Source organism: Cryptomeria japonica, chromosome 1, assembly GCF_030272615.1.
Source record: "Cryptomeria japonica chromosome 1, Sugi_1.0, whole genome shotgun sequence".
Classification (NCBI taxonomy): domain Eukaryota; kingdom Viridiplantae; phylum Streptophyta; class Pinopsida; order Cupressales; family Cupressaceae; genus Cryptomeria; species Cryptomeria japonica.
In genome coordinates, this window is record NC_081405.1 from 309398224 (window position 1) to 309419713 (window position 21490).

Sequence of the window (21490 nt, forward strand, 5' to 3'; positions counted from 1 at the left end):
TGTGGTAACTCAAATACATAGAACTAAATAGTTTACTAAAATCATGCATAAGGAAATGAGAAATATAACTTATCTCTGAATATGATCTTCCTCTTATTCCTCAACTCCATATCTAAGATCTCCCTTTTCTTCTCCTTTAAATAATTCCATCTTCTTAAACAAGAAAAAGTTCTCCAAAAGGAGAAGTGAGTAATGACTCTATCCTCCTTTTCCATAAGATATATAGGGATCTAAACCCTAAACACTATCTCTCAAACCCTAACTCGTCACTTACAAAGAAGTGGGCTTTTGAAGGGGCCCATCAAGCCTAAAGGACAATATCACATGTCCTAGAGGTCCCCAACCCCAAGGTATTGACCCTAGGGACCTAATTTTACACAATAACCCATAAAATTGACTAAACAACACTTTTTTGAAACCCAACCAAAGATCCATACTAGTTTTATCCTAACACAAGGGTTTCCAAACCTTAAGCCCTCTTTGACCACATGACCTAAAATTATATACCTTCGCCAAACTTAACCTTGACTCTTAGTATAAGACCCTTAAGCATGATAAATATATTTCTCCATCACCATCTATAGAAACTAGGTTACTATTGTAGCTTCTTCATATGGTATTTAATTGGGTATCATTATCTCTCCTTCCCTCTAATTGCACAACCACTTTATTCCATTCCATAGCCACAAGTTTAGCTAGATATTCATAAGAAGTCATACTACTTGTTATCTAATTTCGAACAATTATACTTGTGAATTATATACTTGTCAATTCTACTCAATCCTAGATTCAAAACATGTCATTATTTCATATGTGCATATGCAATCATTGATTAATAATTGTAATTTCAAGATATTGGAAGATTAGACATTAAATATATCACAATCATAGGAGATGCACTCAAGTTCATATCAAACAATTTTAATATCCATACATCTCATTATAATCCAATAATATTTCAAATAAATTGATGCAAGAGATATCAATCCCCTTATGATATTTGATCACAAAGATTGTTCAATTATAGTTCTAGCCTAAATTGAGTTTCCTTCAAGGCACATTAAGGAAAGAGATCTCACACATAGGAATTTAACTAGTGAAATAGTCACATAACCACATATTTAACCTAGTTAGTTTAGATGTATTTGAAATTTAAGGTTACATTAGTCTTTAATGAGGTGGGGTCTTACAAACTTAGCCCTTTCTACCCACTATAATTGATTCTTGTTTCACACAATAACACTCCTTTATTCATGAGGTCATATATCAATATAACAGAAAATGTGGATATCTAAATTTATTCATATCATACTATATCTGACTAACCATATCCTATCCAATAATTAAATAAATAATAATTTATTTATTAATGTTCTACCTTTATCCCTAGTCACTTAATTGAATGAATTTATATCTATTTATTTATGTCTAGCCTTATCAACCATATTCTCCAATTAAATCAATTAATTAGCACCCACTTAACTAGGTAATTTAGACTAATTATTATTTAGCACCATTTCCTCTAACATTTAAATCCACATAACATTAAATTCTCATCCACTTAATCTTAACCATTAAATCTATTTACATGGATGAAAGATTGGAAAAATTATTATGTAATTTGTTTACCTACCTACCAAATATTGTACTCAAACATGTGTGATCATGCTCTTCAAACATGTAGCCACCCTACCACTTACACATATATTGGTAACACATCTATTAGCACACCTATACTTACACCTCTTGGGACACTTAGTAGATTGCAATGAGTTCTTTCCATATCTCCATCAACTTCAAATCATAGCCATCCATTAATCAAATACATCTTAGCCCTTAATTTTTCTCTTGTAAAATTTATAAATTAGAGGTTTCTCATCTCATTTGAACATTCATCCCTATCCCAAGTGCTATCACATTTTTGAATTATTCACTTTTATGCTATCATTTTCTTGATATGTCATCCCAATCCTAAAATAATGTTATTTGTGTACTAAAAAACTGCATTCCATCAATTAATATATCAAAAGAGAAAATTAAGTGAAGATATTGATTGCACTTCACTTGTACCTAATAAGAAAGAAAAACTAAAACAAACAAAAGATTTCATTTTATTATTTTAAAGCCTTTGTATTCTTATCCAATATTACACCCTTCTCTTCAAGAATAAAAAGGGAATTAAATAACATATTTTTCTCCTTACGCATGCAAACAAAATAACATTCCTTTATTACACTAGTCTTCTCAAGAAAGGTTAGGTAATATAAGTTTAACTATTGGTAGAAAAATTGGACCTTTGAAAGAATGACTCTTTGAGTGGATAATAAGTGACTTATTGTCCTTAGTTTGTTAATGATAAATGTATTTTAATTGTTCTAATTGTTAATGTCTAATAATTACGAATATCTATTTTTTAAAGATTTTATTTAAATTTATAAATCACCTCTACCATACATTTGCTTTATTATTTTTGTTATATTGACTCATTAATATTAAATATAATTAATAATTATTGTAGTAAGAAATATTGTCCAACCAATCACTATCTATATCCACCTTCAAGAAATACTAATATTATATATTGAATTGTTCGCATATTACTTTAACATATAATATGATAATTAATTATTTATTATTATATTCTTATGAAATTGTGATTCATCCCTTAACATTTTAATAATATTTTCTAGCTCATAATGGATAGCCTCTGTAAGGTGCTTTTCATGAGATAAAATGACAAAACATATAATTTGGTAGTGCAAATTAAAATGTCCTTTCATCAAATCTCAAATAAGATTATGGATCGATGAAGTGACTGAATTGTTTGCATACAACATTGCCATGTGACGGGATGGGGAAATAATGCATTTAATATTATACAAAATGTGTCCCTTATTGAAAGGATTTTTAGCAAAAATGTGTCCGTTATTTTAAGGATTTCTAGCCAATAATTGTTAGCATGCGCAATTGCGGTCTTTCAACCAACCCAATTGGCCGAATTTTACAACCTAAATATGATTTGACAAGAAATCCGACGTTAAAATCTCCTCAATTATTGAACGTGGCTTTCATGAATAGTGTTTGTAGCTTTGTATTAAGAGATCGATGCTTATCTTTATAATAAGAGACATGAGCTCCTCTTTGTTATAAGGACTCTTACCTAGTTACCCCTTCATAGATTCCCCACCCTTTGTTTGAATATGTCAACAGCCCTGAGTTCATTTGGTGGAAGAAGAGAAAGTCCATATGGAATTGAACTTGTTGAACATGATGGTTTCTTCTATGACGACATAATTCTGGATGGAGTGATGAATATGTACTCCCAATTCAAAGCACGGGAGGACGATGTGTTTTTGTGCTCTGGAATGAAGACGGGGACCACCTGGCTGAAAGCTATCGTAGCCAGCATCGTGAGTGAAAGTAAGAGCCACGTTTTGTAGGGAAGGAATGTCCATGACTTTAATCTTAACATAGGAAAAGGCTACAGTTCAGGAGGAATGCCTAATACTACCACTGTAATAAATGCCCTCTCCAAGGTGCCTTAGCACCCATCTCTGCTCTTCCATCTCAACTCACGTCTATGGGGTGCCGAATCATTTATATTGCTCGAAATCCCAAGGACACTTTCGTTTCCCACTGGAAGTTCTTGCCTGCATTGCAAAATATCTTAAATGTTGAAACGACATCTCTAGCTTCCAAGGAGGTATTCTTTGATTCATTCTGTAATGGTGTCTCTCGCTATGGTCCATTTGTTGATCATGTTTTGAGCTTTTGGAATGCCAGTAGGAATCAGAGTAATATATTTTTTTGATTTTTGAAGATATGAAGGCAGATTTTTTGGGTCAGTCTTAAATCACATACTAAGTAATATATTAAGTTTAGAGGATGTTAGTCAATTTTGAGTGTTTAACTTTTTTAAGTCTAGAAGTGTCTTCTTAGTGTGACAAATACATTAAACAGCATATTAAGTTTAGAAAATGTGAGTCAACTGTGAGTATTAATCACTTTTAAGCCTGAAATATAAGCTTAATGTATGTGATTTAAGCAGTTCCAATTCTCCCTTAAACAATCCATACATTTTTTTTTTTAAGCAAAGGTGAAGTAGGTGATTGGAAGAATCATTTCACCCCTGAAATGAATAGCCGTATGGATTTCTTAGGCAGTGGAAACCAAGTTCCGAGAAGCAGGCCTGTTTCTTAAGTATGAACTCTGATGTAGAGAAACAGTCCCATCGAACTTCGTGCACCGTCTCCTCGGCTTGTCCATGTTTTTATGCAGTGTCCAAATACGTCATTTTAGAATCAATAATTATTTAGCCTTTTGTGTTTTTTACTCCGACAAAGCTTGATCTATGTATCATACCAAAGAATGCCAAGTATAATTCTACAGGCTTTCATCTTTGGCAGTAAAAATCTTATTTAGGAGAGTTCTAAACAAAATGGTCATTAGATGTGTGGAATTTAAACATTAAATTATTGTTGTATTTGAATTTGCTTGTGTCATGTATAACCCATGCTATTTCTAAATTTAGTTTTATTATAAATAGTTTCAAAACCATCAACAATATTTTAATATATTTGTTTCATTCGAATTATTTATTGGTGTGACTTTCAATATCACAATATATTTGTTTGTTGTGAAATCTACATAGTGAAATGATAAAGGCCATTTTCCTACATAGAAGATGGCTAGTATCAAGAAGTTTCAATAAACATCAATAAAATAACACAATGAATATAAAAATGAAGAAAAGTTCAATATTGGAATGATATAAAGAATAGAATGTTGTCCTATAGATTGTTATGTTGGAGATCAAGCTCAAGATTAGAATTATGGCATTGAGATCAAGGCTTGATGGAAACTACTAAGAATGTGTTTTTATTTTGTTAATAAAATAGCAGTTTAGAAACTGCTAAGATACACATTAGTCTAGTTTTTGATAGTTTTTAGTCTTTAAAAACTTTTGTCTAAATAGTGGTCTTTGTCTTTAGAAACTGTTGTCTATGCAGTGGCAAAACTGCTATTAGTTTTTTAGTTACTTTTCTTTTTTGATAGACTTGAGGAATCTATAAATGTAATCAATTGTTATTGTAATTTTTAAAGAAGTTTTTCATATCAATAATATTTAGTCTTCTTTTCAGTTGATGTTTTGTATTTTGTTAGTGTTTTTTACATTATTATAATCTTTCATTTGGTATCTGAGCAAGGTGCAATATTTTTTATTGTGCAAGTATCAAGGTTAGAGAAATGGTTATCTCCAAATGGCTAATAGAAAATATTTTCCATTTACACTTCCATTTTTTACGGGAGACAACTATGATTATTGGAGTATCAAAATGAAGACCCTACTATTGTCCCAAGAACTTTGGGAATTAGTGGAAGGAGGATACACAAAGCCTGCACATAAAAATATATAGAATACATGGACACCACAACAAAAATCTCAGTTGAAAGAAGACATAAAGAAGGACAACAAAGCTCTTAACACCATTCAATCTGCATTGGATGTTTAAATTTTCTCTCAAATTGCCAATATGATAGAATCAAAGGATGCATGGTGGGCTTTACGAATTGCATATATCAAAGTACAAACAAAATCAAATTGGTAAGACTTCAAACATTTCAAAGAGAATTTTAAAATTTGAGGATGAAGGAATCTAAGTCCATTCATGAATTTATTACTAGGACTCAAGGTATTGTGAATCAGCTTAGGACTCGTGGAGAAACTATAATAGACCAAAAAACTGTAATTTTTTTTTTGAGATCTCTTCCTTCTTAATTCGATTCAGTGGTGAAATCCATTGAAGAAAGTAAAGATCTAACTACTTCCCAAGTTGAAAAGTTAATTATTTCTTTAGAATCTCATGAAGACCATATCTAGCATTCTATAGAAAGTTTTGTGCAAGCTTTTCAATCTTCTATCAATATTGAAGAAAAGATCAAATCTCCTCCCTCTCAAACTACAAAATTTCAAGGTGAATATTCTAGTAATAATAGAGGAAGAGGTAGAGGAAGAGGAAGAAGAAATAATAGAGTAAGAGGAAGAAGTTATGTGAATCGAAGGAGTATCTAGTGCAAATATTATTATAGATATGGGCACTATGAATCTAAGTGCACAAAGAAGAAATATAACTTGAATAAGTCAAGAGAATATTTTATAGAAGAGTCTCTAGAAGCAAAGCATTCTACATTCTTCACCTATCATTTGGCAAAAGAAAACCAAAAGGATGCTTGGTTCTTGAATGGTGGTTGGTCAAACCATATGACAAGAAAATTTGATCTCTTTGTCAAATTATATGATATTATGAGAAAGCAAGTTAAATTTGGAGATGAAAAGGAGGTTGATGTAATGGGAAAAGGTGAAAAGGTACCATTGCATTGAAGACTAAGCAAGGAGAAACTGCTCATGTTCATGATACTTTGCTTGTACCAAAGTTACAATATAATCTTTTGAGTATTGGAAAACTTGTAGGCAAGAACTATAAAGTAGTGTTTGAAGATAATTGCTGCAATTTTTTTGATAAATCTGATAATTATCATCTTGTACAAAAGACTTATGTGATTGAGAATAGATTATTCCCTCTCACATTGATTTATACTAAGTTGCATGCACTCAAATCAACTACATATGATTCGTGGTAATGGCATCAACAATATGGTCATCTAAATTTTTAAGGGTTAGCTTTGTTGAATAAGAAGAATATGGTGAGAGGGTTTCCTCCAATTCAGGATAAAGAAGAAGTTTGTTGAAGGTGTGCACTTGGCAAGCATTATTGATATAATTTTTTGGTGAACAAATATTAGAGAGCCAAATCTCCTCTAGAGCTTGTGCATGATTACATTTGTGGTGACATGCAAGAGGAATCATTGGGTAAGAACCTTTATTGAACCTTTATTTTTTTACATTCATCAATGATTACTCTCACCACACTTGGGTTTATTTTCTTAAGAAGAAATCTGAAGCCTTTGCATCCTTCAAGAATTTTAAAGCAATGAAAAAAAAGATACTCAAAACAGATAAAGGGGGAGAGCTTACTTCAAATGAGTTTTTTTTTTTTTGTATTAAGAATTGCATATAGAGACAACTTACTACCTCATATACACCTCAACAAAATGGTATTGTTGAAAGAAAGAATTGTGTCATTATGGAAATGGCATAAAGCATGATGTAGACAAAGAACCTTCCAAATAATTTTTGGGGAGAAGCAGTTGTGACTACTACATATATTTTGAATCGAATTCCCACAAAAGTAGTTCAAAACATAACTCCAAAGGAAGCTTGGAGTGGTCACAAGCCTTAAATGTTTCATTTTTTAGTCTTTGGTTGCTTGGCATATGTGCATGTTCTAGTTCAAAAGTGGAAGAAGTTGGATACCAAATCCCAACTTTGTATCTTTGTGGGATATTCTCTACTACAAATTGAAAAGTTTGATATTGAAATGATATCAAGAATAGAATGTTGTCCAAGAGATTTCTATTTTGGAGATCAAGCTCAAGATTAGAATGACGTCATAGAGATCAAGGCTTGATGAAAATTACTAATAATTTATTTTTATTTAATTAATAAAATAGTAGTTTGGAAACTGCTAAGATACACATTAGTCTAGTTTTTGATAGTTTTTAGTCTTAAGAAACTTTTGTCTAAATAGTGGTCTTTGTCTTTAGAAACTATTGTCTATGCAACGACAAAACTACTATTAGTTTTCTAGTTACTTTTCTTTTTTGATAGACTTGGGGAGTCTATAAATGTAATAAATTGTTATTGTAATTTTTATTTAAGTTTTTCATATCAATAACATTTAGTCTTCTTTTTAGTTGATGTTTTGTATTTTGTGAGTGTTTTTTGAATTATTATAATCTTTCAAAAAATACTTACCATAATCTTAGTTTGTAAATGAATTTTTTCAGGTTTACTCATAAGAGGTCTAAGTTTAAATTAGAGTAATCAATGAGAAAAAAATCACACTTATTGAAAATATTAAATATTATAATTTATTTTAAAACCATAATTTTAACAAGACTTCAACACATTATGGCATCAAAACTACCAATATTATCTCTCCATGTAAAATAACCATTGTAAAAAATTGTCTTTATTGTATTTTTAAAATAAACATTGAGAGTTATACACAAATTTATTCATCGTATTACTTTTGAACATGTACACCCAACATTTTTAAAATTTAAACACATAAATACTAGTGACCCTTGTTAGAGCTAGGGATCACTAAGAGGGGGGGTGGGGAGGGAGGTGAATCAATGATGTACCCGATTCCAAAACCACAAAATTATTCTTTATCCACTAGTTAGCAATGCATAGAAGAAAGAAACATAAACATGCAACAAGGAATACATAAATCCACAACACTAGAATTTTTATGTGGAAACCCAGAAAGACAAAACCCATAGTGGGGCTGCAACCCACAATATTCATATACTATGGCCAGGAGTACATAAATGTTACACAGACGGAGAATGTACTTCATTCAGGCTCACTACCTAGAGCTCACTGCTCAGTTACAATTGCCCAAAAGGCTACAACCTTCAGGGAAGTCTCACTAACTTACAATTTGATTACAATGATCAATTACGATGAAATGAACTCTCAAGTAGCATCTAATAATGCAAAAATGAGTTTTGATTAAGCATTGAATCTTTGATTGTCTTTGCTCTACAAATACTCTATATCTATCTCAATCAACTACCAGATTGAATGCGCATGTGAAAATACGTCCAATCACACCAAAATTGATTGTCGCGCTACTAACATATACAAAATCAATCGCCAATTCAATCTTATATATCTAGTCTCAATAGAAAAGTAATCTCCTTTAAGTCAGCTTCAATAAGTGTAACATGTAGGTCCAAGTCGGCTTCAATCTCAAACACAACATAACACTAGACCAAAAAAGTGTTTTCACATATTTCCTAAAGATCTTCCCATTCACCAAGAACAAGAATTTAACCACTAAAATTACTACAATCATCAGAAATTATTCCAGATCAAAACATTATAGAAATACTATGTTTTACTGGTTGACTGCCTATCGGTTACCTCCTTCCGGATAAGATGAATGACGACTGCTGGATCAAATATTAAAGAAGAGTTGTGTAGCCTCGTAAATTGTATGCACTTGCTAGGGTGGTACAATTTCACATCTAGTTTAGCACTCGTCTTAGTGCATTTTGCACTTTGCATCACATTTTCCCTTTAGCACTTAATTAATCAAATTAATTAGGTCTAAGGTTCTATCTTATCATCTTCCACATCATAAAGTTGGGCCCTTTCATTAAAGTGTGCCCCTTTCATTTTATTCTTCCAATACATCATTTAATCTAAAAACCCTAATTAGGTCCTATTTTGAACTTGGGGGGCTTGATTTCAGGGGTCAAAACATCTCGAAATCACCTGTAACTTCGAGATTCACTCTAAAATCATCATATCCGACGGCCCTAAAAATTTGGTGAAAAGTTGTTGGGACCATGGTGCCTGGAGTGCACATGGTCCCCGACATTTTCCCCGAAATTTTAGGAACGCAATCCAATCATAAAATAAAGCTTAACCCCAAGAAATTGGTGGGAGATTCAATCTCTAGGTCAGCCAAAAGTTGAAATTGAGACCTAGGGTTTCAAATATAAGAGCTCTCTTTCTTCATTTGAAAGGATCCGAATTTTGGTTTCAAGGACCTTCTATGCAGCGAAAGAGAAGATCTTTGAAGACTTCAACAACATTCAACATCCATCCATCAAGCATTCATCAATTTCATTCATTCATTTAGAGCTTTGAACACATTGAAGAGCAATAGGGGATCACCAACTGAAGATTGGCTTGTACCCCTCCCTTGAGGTTGGGTATGATTTCATGTTGTTTTCATGTCTTTGCATAAGCCTCATTATATCATTTGTATTCACGCTTTAGATCACTTTACATCTTGATATTGAGCATTTACATTATCATTTACAAGCAATTAGGGTTTACTTTCTAGGTTGCTCTAGTTTGCTTACTTGCATTTTAGGATCTTGCACACACACAAGGTCTGCACACACACTACTTTTACAATACAACTTGGCTATTCATGGAGGTGGAAATCACCAAAGCAGGGGTTTGACTAAGGCAAAACCCTATATAGCCGTCCACCATACCTTTTCAGATATAAGTGCAGATTTCGGGATTCGGACAACGCCGCAAGTTGCAGATCCGGCAGAAGCAGACAGAAACTGAGCTACACACCAAATTTTAGGGCAAAAGACCAGGATAGGGGCGTGGGGCACCCTGGTCCTACCAGGACAGGGGCACTGGGCACCCTGGTCCCTAGGACAGAGGCGCTGGGCACCCTGGTCCCTCTGTCAGACAACAAGTTTCAACATTTTTGACAGCTTTTCAGGTTGCAAAATGACAGTTTTCAGGAGCAAAATCAAGACAGTGGCTCCCGCGACCTCGTCCCAAACATTTTCACTCAGATTTTGACTCCAGGTACACATCTACATTCTTGCCTTGTCCTTGTGTTTACAGCTTTCCATTGTTTAATCTCAATTCTGCAATCTTGTTATTAGTTCATACTTGCGCTTTGGGGTTAAGAATTGAACTTGCATCACTTTATCTTTCAATTACAACAAAAGAATAGAAACCCTAATAGGTAGCCCATGGCTCTCTCTTCAACAAAAAGAAGTAGCCAATTGTGTGATACCTCTAGGCTCTTTCGTATTCCACAATGTGTGTCAAAAGGTAGGATTAGGGCATGTTAGCCTAGTCTCGCTTTTTCCCCTACACATTTTGGTGAACCCGACGTGAACTTATTATTGCTTTCTCTTGCATTGCATTTGTTAGATCTAGATCTAGATTTAGTGTGTTTCATTTAAGTTTCATTTTCATTAAAAAAAAATTAAAGAAAAGAAAAAAAAAAAGGAAAAGAAAGAGTGTGTTTTATTTCTTTGCATTGTGTGTTTAGGTTTTATGCAATTTTTATTTCAAAATGTCAGATTTTTATTTGCAAGATGTTCATATTTATGATGATGTATGCAATTATGTTGATTATGAGTATAGCCAAGATGAATTAGATGAAGCTTTAGATGAGTTTTTGAACCCTAAAGATACCAAACCTTCATTTTACCAAAAACTCATAAACATTGTTACTATGCCATTTCGTTGTGATGAGAAAGATAAGTCGAATGATTCCTCTCAAGGGTACATTCCTATCAACTCTTCCACTAAATCTAGTAACATGGTTGTTTTCAATAATCCCCTCTATGAAGAGATGTCTCCTTTTGAATCAAAAGATAAACCTTTTAATAGATATGATCATGCTTTGTTGGATGATGCCCTTGATGACTTTGTGGCTCCTAAAAAACACTCCCTTCATGAGGATCCTTTTGTGCAAGAAGATGACATTATCCCTACATTTCCTAGTGATGGCATTTCCTTTTCCAACAAAATTCCTACTAGAGATGATGAATTAATGATAAACGCTTACCCTTCTCCTAAAGTTTTTCTTACCCATAAGCATCCCTTAGAGAAAGAAGATGAAATAATAAGCAATTTCCTTAATTCTCTCTCCCCTAAAGATCATATTGAACATATTTTGAGGAAAGAGGATGAGTTTAACACATCTATTGATGCTCTCCCTCCTAAGGATGAGGAATTAATAAACAATGTTATCTCCTCTCCCGAAATTGACAATACTTCAAACATTCCTTTCATCAACTTCACTATTTGGGATGAACCATTAGAAGAAGGTGTAGATTATTCTCTACCCCATGAGAGAACCCTACCCAAAGGGGATGAAATCAAGATTGAAAACTCCCTTGATAGTTTCTCACCTTCCTTGAATCTCAATTATTCTCCCTCTAAAAATAAAGCATCTCCCTCTCCTCAACTTGGTTCTACTCATAGGGATACCCTAGTTCAAAGCAAGATGGTTAACATCTCTTTCAAAGATCTCCCTCTCAAAAGTGAGACTTTAGAGAGTAATGTTGATCCTTCTCCTAGAGAGTTTATTCCCCATGTAGATCCTTTGATGATAGAGGATGATATGACCTTTCCTAGTATTACTCTTCCTACTAGAACATCAATGCCTACCCCTTGTCTCTCTCCTAAAATTGATTTAATCTGTGATAAGATTTTAGTGCAAGAGAAGACTATCAATAATTCTTCCAACACTTTTGTTCATTTCTCTAAACCATCCTCAATCAATTTGATACATGTGAATGAAACACCTAACAAACCTCTCTTCACTGTCCAAGGTACTTGTCCTTCTCAAAATTCTCAACCTTTAAATAAGCCTATCTTAGTGGTTCAAGGTGGTTATGCTAATGACTCTTTTTGCACTCCTAAGAAACCTATTATTACTGTGCAATTGACTAGAGAGAGTTATAATGCGGTTGCTCATACCTATAACACAAGAAACAATAGGCAACCTAATCCTCCTCCAATTAGCCCAACTTCACTTCCTCCTTCCCAACCTATTCTTCCTCAAGCTCCTCGTATTTCACAAATGCTTAGTAAGGACTATGATCTTATTGAACAACTTAAAACTACTCCGGCAAAGATATCCCTTTGGGATTTGATCCAAACTTCTTCCGCTCATCATGGAATGTTACAAGATGCCTTGAAAGATTTGAATGTTCCTCCACCTAATGTATCTAGTAATATAGTGTCTTTGGTTAACTCTGTAATGAATCCTAAAGCTCAAATTGTGTTTACTCAAGATGAATTGCCTACTAGTGAAATTCAACATCAATATGATCCCTTGATGATTGTGGTTATCATAAATGACACCGCTATAAGACGAACACTGGTAGATAATGGCTCTGGCCTTAATGTGTGTAGCATTAATCTGTTGCATAAGATGAATGTGGATACATCCCTTATTGAGCCTGACTCTCATCTCATCCATGTTATGTCGGGAAATCTAACATACAACTTGTTATTAGGGAGAACTTGGATTCACAGTATGCAAGCTGTCCCCTCTACATTGCATAGACAAGTTAAATTTATTTATAACAATAAGACATATACCTTGATAGGTGATACTAATTTTCAAGCTTGTTTGCAAACATCTACTTCCAAAGGGAGTTCTTCTAAACCTTCCTCTTCTAGTGATGACTCTTTAAACAAGATACCTATGGACGAATCATCATCCTCTGATAATCAAAATTCTTTGGATGAGCCTAAAGTTCCTGAAGAAGATTCTTCTCAACTTGAATCTACACATGAGAAAGCTTTTGATCCTGAGAAGGTTCTCGCAAAAGACGATTGGGGATCTCTTGATTTTAATCCCACCTTTGTAGGTGAGTATAGGGTTCCTCCTAGAGAGCTTAAAGTTAAAGAGAAGGAAGAAACTAAAGAGAAGCCCACTTTGTCTAAGCAATTCAATAACAACATTGTGGCTACCTCCGATTCAAATAACTCTTCAACATCTTCCTCTAATACAAATAGCACTAAGACCTATGGGGCATCATCGTCCCTCTCTGATTTAGCATCCCTTCATGGTCGTTGTTTTCACATTTTGGCTAAGAGTGGCTATAGTGGAAATTGTTGTGGCACAAATGAACAAGGAATTAAAGTTCCTTTAGAACATAACATGCATGAATATTCATTTGGACTTGGATATAATCTTTCTAAGCCCACCAAATAATCTAAAAGACCATCTCTCAATGTGAATGCTATATTTAATAGTGATGATGATCTCACTTCAACTAAATCATCTTCTACTTCTATCAACTCTCATTCCCCTCATAAGGAAATCTTGGCGATGAACAAATCTCTTTATGACTCCCCTCAAATTTCTAAATCCACTTATGAATCTTTATCTCCTATTCATCATAAAGTCCTTTCCTCCAGGGATAAGGCTCTAATAAATTACACTCATCCCTCTTCTAAGATTTCTTGTGACTTTTCTTCTTCAATTTTTATCATTTTATACATGTTTTTGTTCTCACTTATAGTTGAGCATTTAGAATGTCATATTCGAATACCTCATTCAATCTATCATGTCTTTAAATAACATTAATGGCTATTATGTTGCTCATCATTATGTGACATTGGTAGCTCATTTACTGGGGGCTCATTGTCATTCATGATGGTACAATTTCAAGTGCAATCATATTTTTGAAGCAACATAATAGCCTAATTTTCTATGTTATCTCTTGTTCCTATGGAGACAAGAGTGATTTCATACATCTCTTCTTTTTATGGTTAAAATTTCCCTTTGGGGTAATAGTGTGGAAATATTGATCATCTTTTCTTTAGAATCCTCTTTTCCTAGATATGGGAGAAGATGTGTATTCTCTTTCTTATCCTACCCACTTCTTGTGAGGAGCATTTTACATACACTAATGTCTTGCTTGCATGAACTCATGTGGGTATGTAGTACATTTTGCTTATGTCTAAATCTCTCCCCAGAAGATTGTGTAAGTCCTTCTCATTGTCCTTATCCTTGGGAGGCAATGATCTTTCCTTATTTTTATCTAAGGATCCACTTTTTCCTATTTCATGGATGGTGTGAACTTTATTACTTGATGTTATTCCTTGTATGCATTTGTTGTTGTTTGTTCAAGGATTCTCTCTTACAAGAGTTGTAAGTCCTTGACTACAACCTCTTTTGCACTTGGTAAAATACATCCATAATGAATTCACTCTCCCAATTGGGTTAAAAAGAACATCATCCTTCATTAAGAATCACTTTCACCTCGCAAAAGAAGGAAGTATTGCATTCTTAGTCTCTTCTTTGTCTTATTCTAGAAGATGTTATATTTGTATAAGACAATTCCTCTCAGGGATAGGTGTCTTTTGTACAAAGATCTCTTCTCCTCTAAGGATCTCCTTTACACATACTACAAGATATCCCTTTTCAACTATCTTATCCTTGCTTAAAGAGTGCAAAACTCTCTTGCTTGGATCTATGACATTGTTGCATTTGGGGGGGTATCTTCTTTTGTGATGAAGGGAGGTATCCTTGTTCTACTTTACTTATGACATAAACATTACACTTTTTGAGAAATGGGTCATTCTCGGAACCAGAGCACAGACTGTTAGAGCGAGATGTATCCATTTTTCTTTTATGCAAGGTGATTATTCTCGGAACCAGAGCATAGACTCTTAGAGCGAGATGTCATGCTTTTGTACTATACATATACAAGTTGTATCATACTCGGGCATAGACTCCTATGAGGTGCTTCTAACCTCCCTTACACACACATGCATGAGGTTGAGTGGAACTAGCGGAATAAGGCTAGACTTTCTCACTCTCCTCCCTTACATGGATCACCTAGACAGACTCTAGGGGCTAGTTTTCCATGTCCTTTACCCATGGATCACCTAGACAAGATCTAGGGATGAGAAGTCCATGTTTTCTCTCTCACTATTCTTTTCATGGATCACCAATGTGTGTATTCATGCTTTTTTCCTTTCTTTCTCTTTGCATTTTGTTTCCATTTACATCCTTCATCTTGTGTTAGAGGACTCTCAAATCCTCACACTCTTTGTTGTGTTGGAATTGAGATTTAGTCCTCTTTCTTACCAAATGATTCTCCATTAGTTTTTGATCTCATATCAAATCTTCTTGCGAGCATTTGTCATCAATAATCTCTCACACAATTTGTCGTAAGTAAACATGCTATTCGGTTTCACCTCCCTAATAAGAAAGCCGAAACAGGGCGGGCATATAGCTACTCACAAATTTCATCACTTTCCTTAGTAAGCATTAGGTGATTTTGTGATCTAATGTGTGTTTTGTAGGGTGCGGTTCCTAACTGTGTACTGCAGATACTGCTGGGGGCTTCATTCGACAGACTTATGGATATATCCTTTTTCAAATAATGTTTACTTTCCTATACTTTAGCTTGCATATGCACATAGTACTCATATGACCGCTAAAGTGGGGGCTAAATGTAGCATCGTAAATTGTACGCACTTGCTAGGGTGGTACAATTTCACATCTAGTTTAGCACCCGCCTTGGTGCATTTTGCACTTTGCATCACATTTTCCCTTTAGCACTTAATTAATCAAATTAATTAGGTCTAAGGTTCTATCTTATCATCTTCCACATCATAAAGTTGGGCCCTTTCATTAAAGTGTGCCCCTTTCATTTTATTCTTCCAATACATCATTTAATCTAAAAACCCTAATTAGGTCCTATTTTGAACTTGGAGGCTTGATTTCGGGGGTCAAAACATCTCGAAATCACCTGTAACTTTGGGATTCACTCTAAAATCATCATATCCGACGGCCTTGAAAATTTGGTGAAAAGTTGTCAAGACCATGGCGCCCGGAGTGCACATGGTCCCTGACATTTTTCCCAAAATTTTAGGAGCGCAATCCAATCATAAAATAAGCAGGGAAAGAGCAGATCTTTGAAGACTTCAACAACATTCAACATCCGTCCATCAAGAATTCATCAATTTCATTCATTCATTTAGAGCTTTTAAGACATTGAAGAGCAATAGGGGATCACTGACTGAAGATTGGCTTGTACCCCTCCCTTGAGGTTGGGTATGATTTGATGTTGTTTTCATGTCTTTGCATAAGCCTCATTATATCATTTGTATTCACGCTTTAGATCACTTTGCATCTTGATTTGGAGCATTTACATTATCATTTACAAGCAATTAGGGTTTACTTTCTAGGTTGCTCTAGTTTGCTTACTTGCATTTTAGGATCTTGCACACACACAAGGTCTGCACACACACTACTTTTACAATACAACTTGGCTATTCGTGGAGGTGGAAATCACCAAAGCAGGGGTTTGACTAAGGCAAAACCCTATATAGCTTCCCACCATACCTTTTCAGATATAATTGCAGATTTCGGGATTCGGATGACGCCGCAAGTTGTAGATCCGGCAGAAGCAGACAGAAATTGAGCTACACACCAAATTTCAGGCCAAAACACCAGGAAGGGGCATGGGGCGCCCTGGTCCTTGGGACAGGGGTGCTGGGCACCCTGGTCCTTGGGATAGAGGCACTGGGCGCCCTGCTCCCTCTGTCAGACAACAAGTTTCAACATTTCCGACAGCTTTTCAGGTTGCAAAATGGCAGTTTTCAGGAGCAGAATCAGGACAGTGGCGCCCGCGACCTCGTCCTGAACATTTTCACTCAGATTTTGACTCCGAGTATGCATTTGCATTCTTGCCTTGTTCTTGTGTTTACAGCTTTCCATTGTTTAATCTCAATTCTGCAATCTTGTTATTAGTTCATACTTGCACTTTGGGCTTAAGAATTGAACTTGCATCACTTTATCTTTCAATTACAAAAAAGGAATAGAAACACTAATAGGTAGCTCGTGGCTCTCTCTTCCACAAAAAGAAGTAGCCAATTGTGTGATACCTCTAGGCTCTTTCGTATTCCACAATGTGTCAAAAGGTAGGATTAGGGCATGTTAGCCTAGTCTCGGTTTTACCCCTGCACAAGTTGTAATCAATGACAACCCTAAAAATATAAGAAACTACTGGAAGTCACCCAAAATCATCAGATGAGTGACAATTGCCAACAATCTTCTCTTTTGGCATTGATGGCAACACCTGTGAAAAATGGTTGTGTTGAAACCTGTCAAACCTGTACACTGGATGAAAGAATAAAAGAACAAAAAATTATAAAGCTCACCCTAAGATCAACAATCCAAAAATCTGCATTACACTGGACTGTACACTCTATACATACAATCAGGTTGTACATTTTGCACCTTATCTCTCCCCCTTTGAGAAGAATACAAAAGATGGAGTGCTTCCCAAAATTGATATACAGATGACATGTTTTACAAATACTTGAAGATGTCAGCATAAGTAGTCTTCAAAAATCCCAGGTGAGTATCCCACCCACTCTTCAGGTTATCCAAAACTATGATAAATGAATCAAATACTATAGCATGATTTTCTAATTCTCTCAAATTTGATGGTACAAGCAACTGGTTTGTCATATGCCCATTGTACTCCATTGGTTCTAGGGATCTGATTCTTGAAATAGATCGCCCGACAGATAATCAAAGAATCAAATTTAAAGACATGCTTTTTATCTTGCTTGATTTTTGTCATATTTATCATTAACTCCTCCAATAGCACACTACATAGGTCATAGTGACCACCTTCTTTGACTATCTTGTAAGTTGCATAGATAGAAGTGTCAGATGCAGAATTTGGTCTATTAGACTGATATGCCTTGTAGCTAATTACCATTGCAAAAATATTGACATCATCCTTCTTTATTATGTTAATCTTCATTGATCGTCCATCAAACTCTGCACTGGTTAATTTGTTCACAGTAGGGTTTCTGACCTTTCACAACCCTAGATTTTCACCAGTTTGATTGAAATAGGTTACTGCCCTAATTGAATTAGCAGTGGTCTTGTATGGTTGGTCTAGCCATATAAATTCAAAATGGATCTTACTTAGTACATACCTTACCCATTCCTTCTCATCAAATGACAAAAACTTTACAAATTGTGTGAAACCCTTTCTCTGTAGCTGTGCAAATTTCGGCTTGGGATTTCCAATGTCATCCATGATGTTGTCTATATACAAGTCTAGGATATCCCCAGAGCTAGTTTCCTCAATTTCATAGTAAATGTAGGCTTGAACATCATCAGAGTGCAAAACTCTGTGTGGAATGAAAGAAAAAGATCCAATCGGGTCGACCTCCATTGATTTGTAGGGGTGTTTCTTGAATACAGGACGAGTCTTGTCCTTGACCTCCACTACCAGTGGAGTAGAAATAGAAGATGCATATGCCATTTCAAAATCTCAAGAAATCGGACATAGAAAAGACTCTTCGAAAAGTACCTCAACCTACTGACAGATGCCTTAGATCGCTCTCCTAATCACTTTTTCTCTTTGATTGCTTGAAAACCTTAATCACGTTGTTCTTCATCTCAAAAATAGTGTTCGCAAAGTGAAGAATGATTCTCATATTTTCCCTTTTAACTTTCTAAACCTTAATTTTACTTTAAAATAAATGCACCTCAAATACTCAACCGGATGCCCTGTTCCACTACCAAATGTTAAAATCAGTCATCTGAATTCTAGATATCAATTGAAGCTCAATTCCTACTGTCTATAATCCATAGACTACAGATCTAATTAAGGGGTACTACAAGATTTGCATTGGTTTGCCTCCCCCTAGGGCCAAAAGCCCTAGTTACCAGATGAAGATTCTACACTGGATTTAGGTATAGATCCATTATCTGGCTTAGATTCATTCTTCTTTACCTACATCTTCTTATGATGATCTTTGATATCATCTACTTTTTCCTTTACCTTTTCATTTGATTTTTTCTTGTGAACCAGAGCACTATTTTTTCTTCTGCATAATTTAATAATATGACCGATTTTGTTGCATGCTCGACAAACAACATTATTCTTCATCATCTAAAGTTCATTTGATTTTGTCTTGCACTATTTAGAAATATGTCCAAACATTTCACAAGCATAGCATCTTCAATTCTGAAAGTTATTTATTATTTCTCTACACACATTTGACTTATGTCCAAAATTATTGCATATGAAACACTGACTAATAAAGGTAGTTGTAGGAACATTATTCATGTGTTCATCATATTATCATTATTCATCATTCCATTATTCATACTACTTCTACACTGACTTGCCATATGACCAAATTTGTTGCAAGTAAAATACCTACCATTAATTTTAAGAGCATTAGGTTGTCTTACCAGAGGATTCTTACTCTTCTTCTGATTAGGTTTTGCATTGCCTTGTCCAGATCCAAAGGATTCACCTTTCTCAAATACTAGGCCTCGCATATCCTTTCCACGTCGTTGAATTTCCAGCATCTCATCAAGCCTTGCTAAGCTAGCTTTGAATTTTTTTTTGTATTCATTTGTAGTAGAAAGTCCATCCCTCAAGGTAGCAATATTTCTTTCAAGCTCTTGACCATTATTCCTTGATTGTGTTAATTCAAGCTTCAACTGATCATTCTCATAGGTAAGCCTGAAGCATTCATCACCTCTTTCCTTCAGTGATTGTGCCAGATTTTATTCATTCTTCTTCTGGTCCTCAATCTCCTTAGTCAGTCTCATCATATCTTATTATTCAAAGCAACATTAACTCTCAACCTTGTTAACTTCCTCAACTTTGTCCTTATATTACATGATTTGATCTTCTTTCTACTTCAAGTTGTCCATTAATTCCTTCCTCTTTTCTCTACAAATAATTGTTTGATCCTTCATCTCACTAATGAATTAATCAACATAATTCAAGTTCTTTTTCAAGGTACATACCTCACTTCTAGCTGCACCAAGATCCTTAAGTGCCACATTGAGCTGTCTCCAAAAACTAAAATCTATAGAATCAATCTTCCAGATCCTCCTCAAGAGGTTAAGATTCCTCAGAGGAACTAAGCTCTAATACCAATTGTTAGAGTTTGGGATCACTGAGAGTGGGGGTGAATCAGTGATCTACCAGATCCCAAATCCATAAACTTATTATTTATCCAATGGTTATATATGCATAGCAGAAAGGAACATAAACATGCAACAAGAAATACACAAATCCACAACACCAAAATTTTTACATGGAAAAGCAGAAAGGAAAACACCATGGTGGGGCTAGAACCCACAATATTCATATACTGTGGCCAGGAGTACATAGATATTACATAGATGGGGAATGCACTTGCATTTAGGCTCACTACCCAGAGTTCACAGCTTAGATACAATTGCCCAGAAGGCTACAGGGACTTACAATTTGATTACATTCATGAAATACAATGAAATGAACTCTCAAGTAGCATCTAATAATGCAAAAATGAGTTTCTATTAGGAATTGAATTTCTGACTATCTTCGCTCTGCAAATACTCTATCTCTGTCTCAGTCAACTAATAGATTGAATGTGCACGTGAAGTTGCACTCAATCACACCAAAACTAATCACCGTGTCACTAACATATAAAAAATCAATTGCCAATTCAATCTTATATATCGGGTCGTAACACAAAATTAATCTCCTTTAAGTAAGCTTCAATAAGTGTAACATGTAGATGCAAGTCAGTTTCAATCTTGAACACAACATAGCACCGTACCAAAAAAGTGTTTTCATGTGTTCCCTAAAGATCTTCCAATTCACCAAGAACACGAATTCAACCACCAAAATTATCACAATCATTGGAAATCATTCCAGATCAAAATATTACATAAATACCCTATTTTACCAATTCACTACCTACCGGTTACCTCCTTCTTCCGGATAAGATGAATCATGATCAAATCATCAAGAAGAGTTGCCATCAATTTGACAACCCTAAACAAATAAGAAACTACCAAAGGAAACCTAAAATCATTAGATGAGTGTCAATTGCCAACAACCCTCACATATTATTCATATAGGGAATTCTCATAATGTCTATTGAATAATTCAATGTTCACTAGCACTCTTAGAATAATAATACATTTTCAACAACTATAGGAATAGTCACTTGTGAATGTCGTATAGTTGAGAGCGAAATCTTAATTGGTTGGGTCAATAAGATAGTATCTATCTCTAA

The 21490-nt window shown here is 34.7% G+C and overlaps 1 protein-coding gene across 1 annotated transcript; it reads left to right on the forward strand.

The window, feature by feature from the left end:
• The first annotated feature begins 3200 nt into the window (after positions 1–3200).
• On the forward strand, positions 3201–4299 carry LOC131040548 (cytosolic sulfotransferase 17-like). Its single transcript, XM_059209845.1, has 3 exons — positions 3201–3420; positions 3537–3703; positions 4219–4299. The coding sequence occupies exons 1-3, from the start codon at positions 3201–3203 to the stop codon at positions 4297–4299; spliced, it is 468 nt and encodes a 155-aa protein (XP_059065828.1).
• The last annotated feature ends 17191 nt before the right edge of the window (positions 4300–21490 follow it).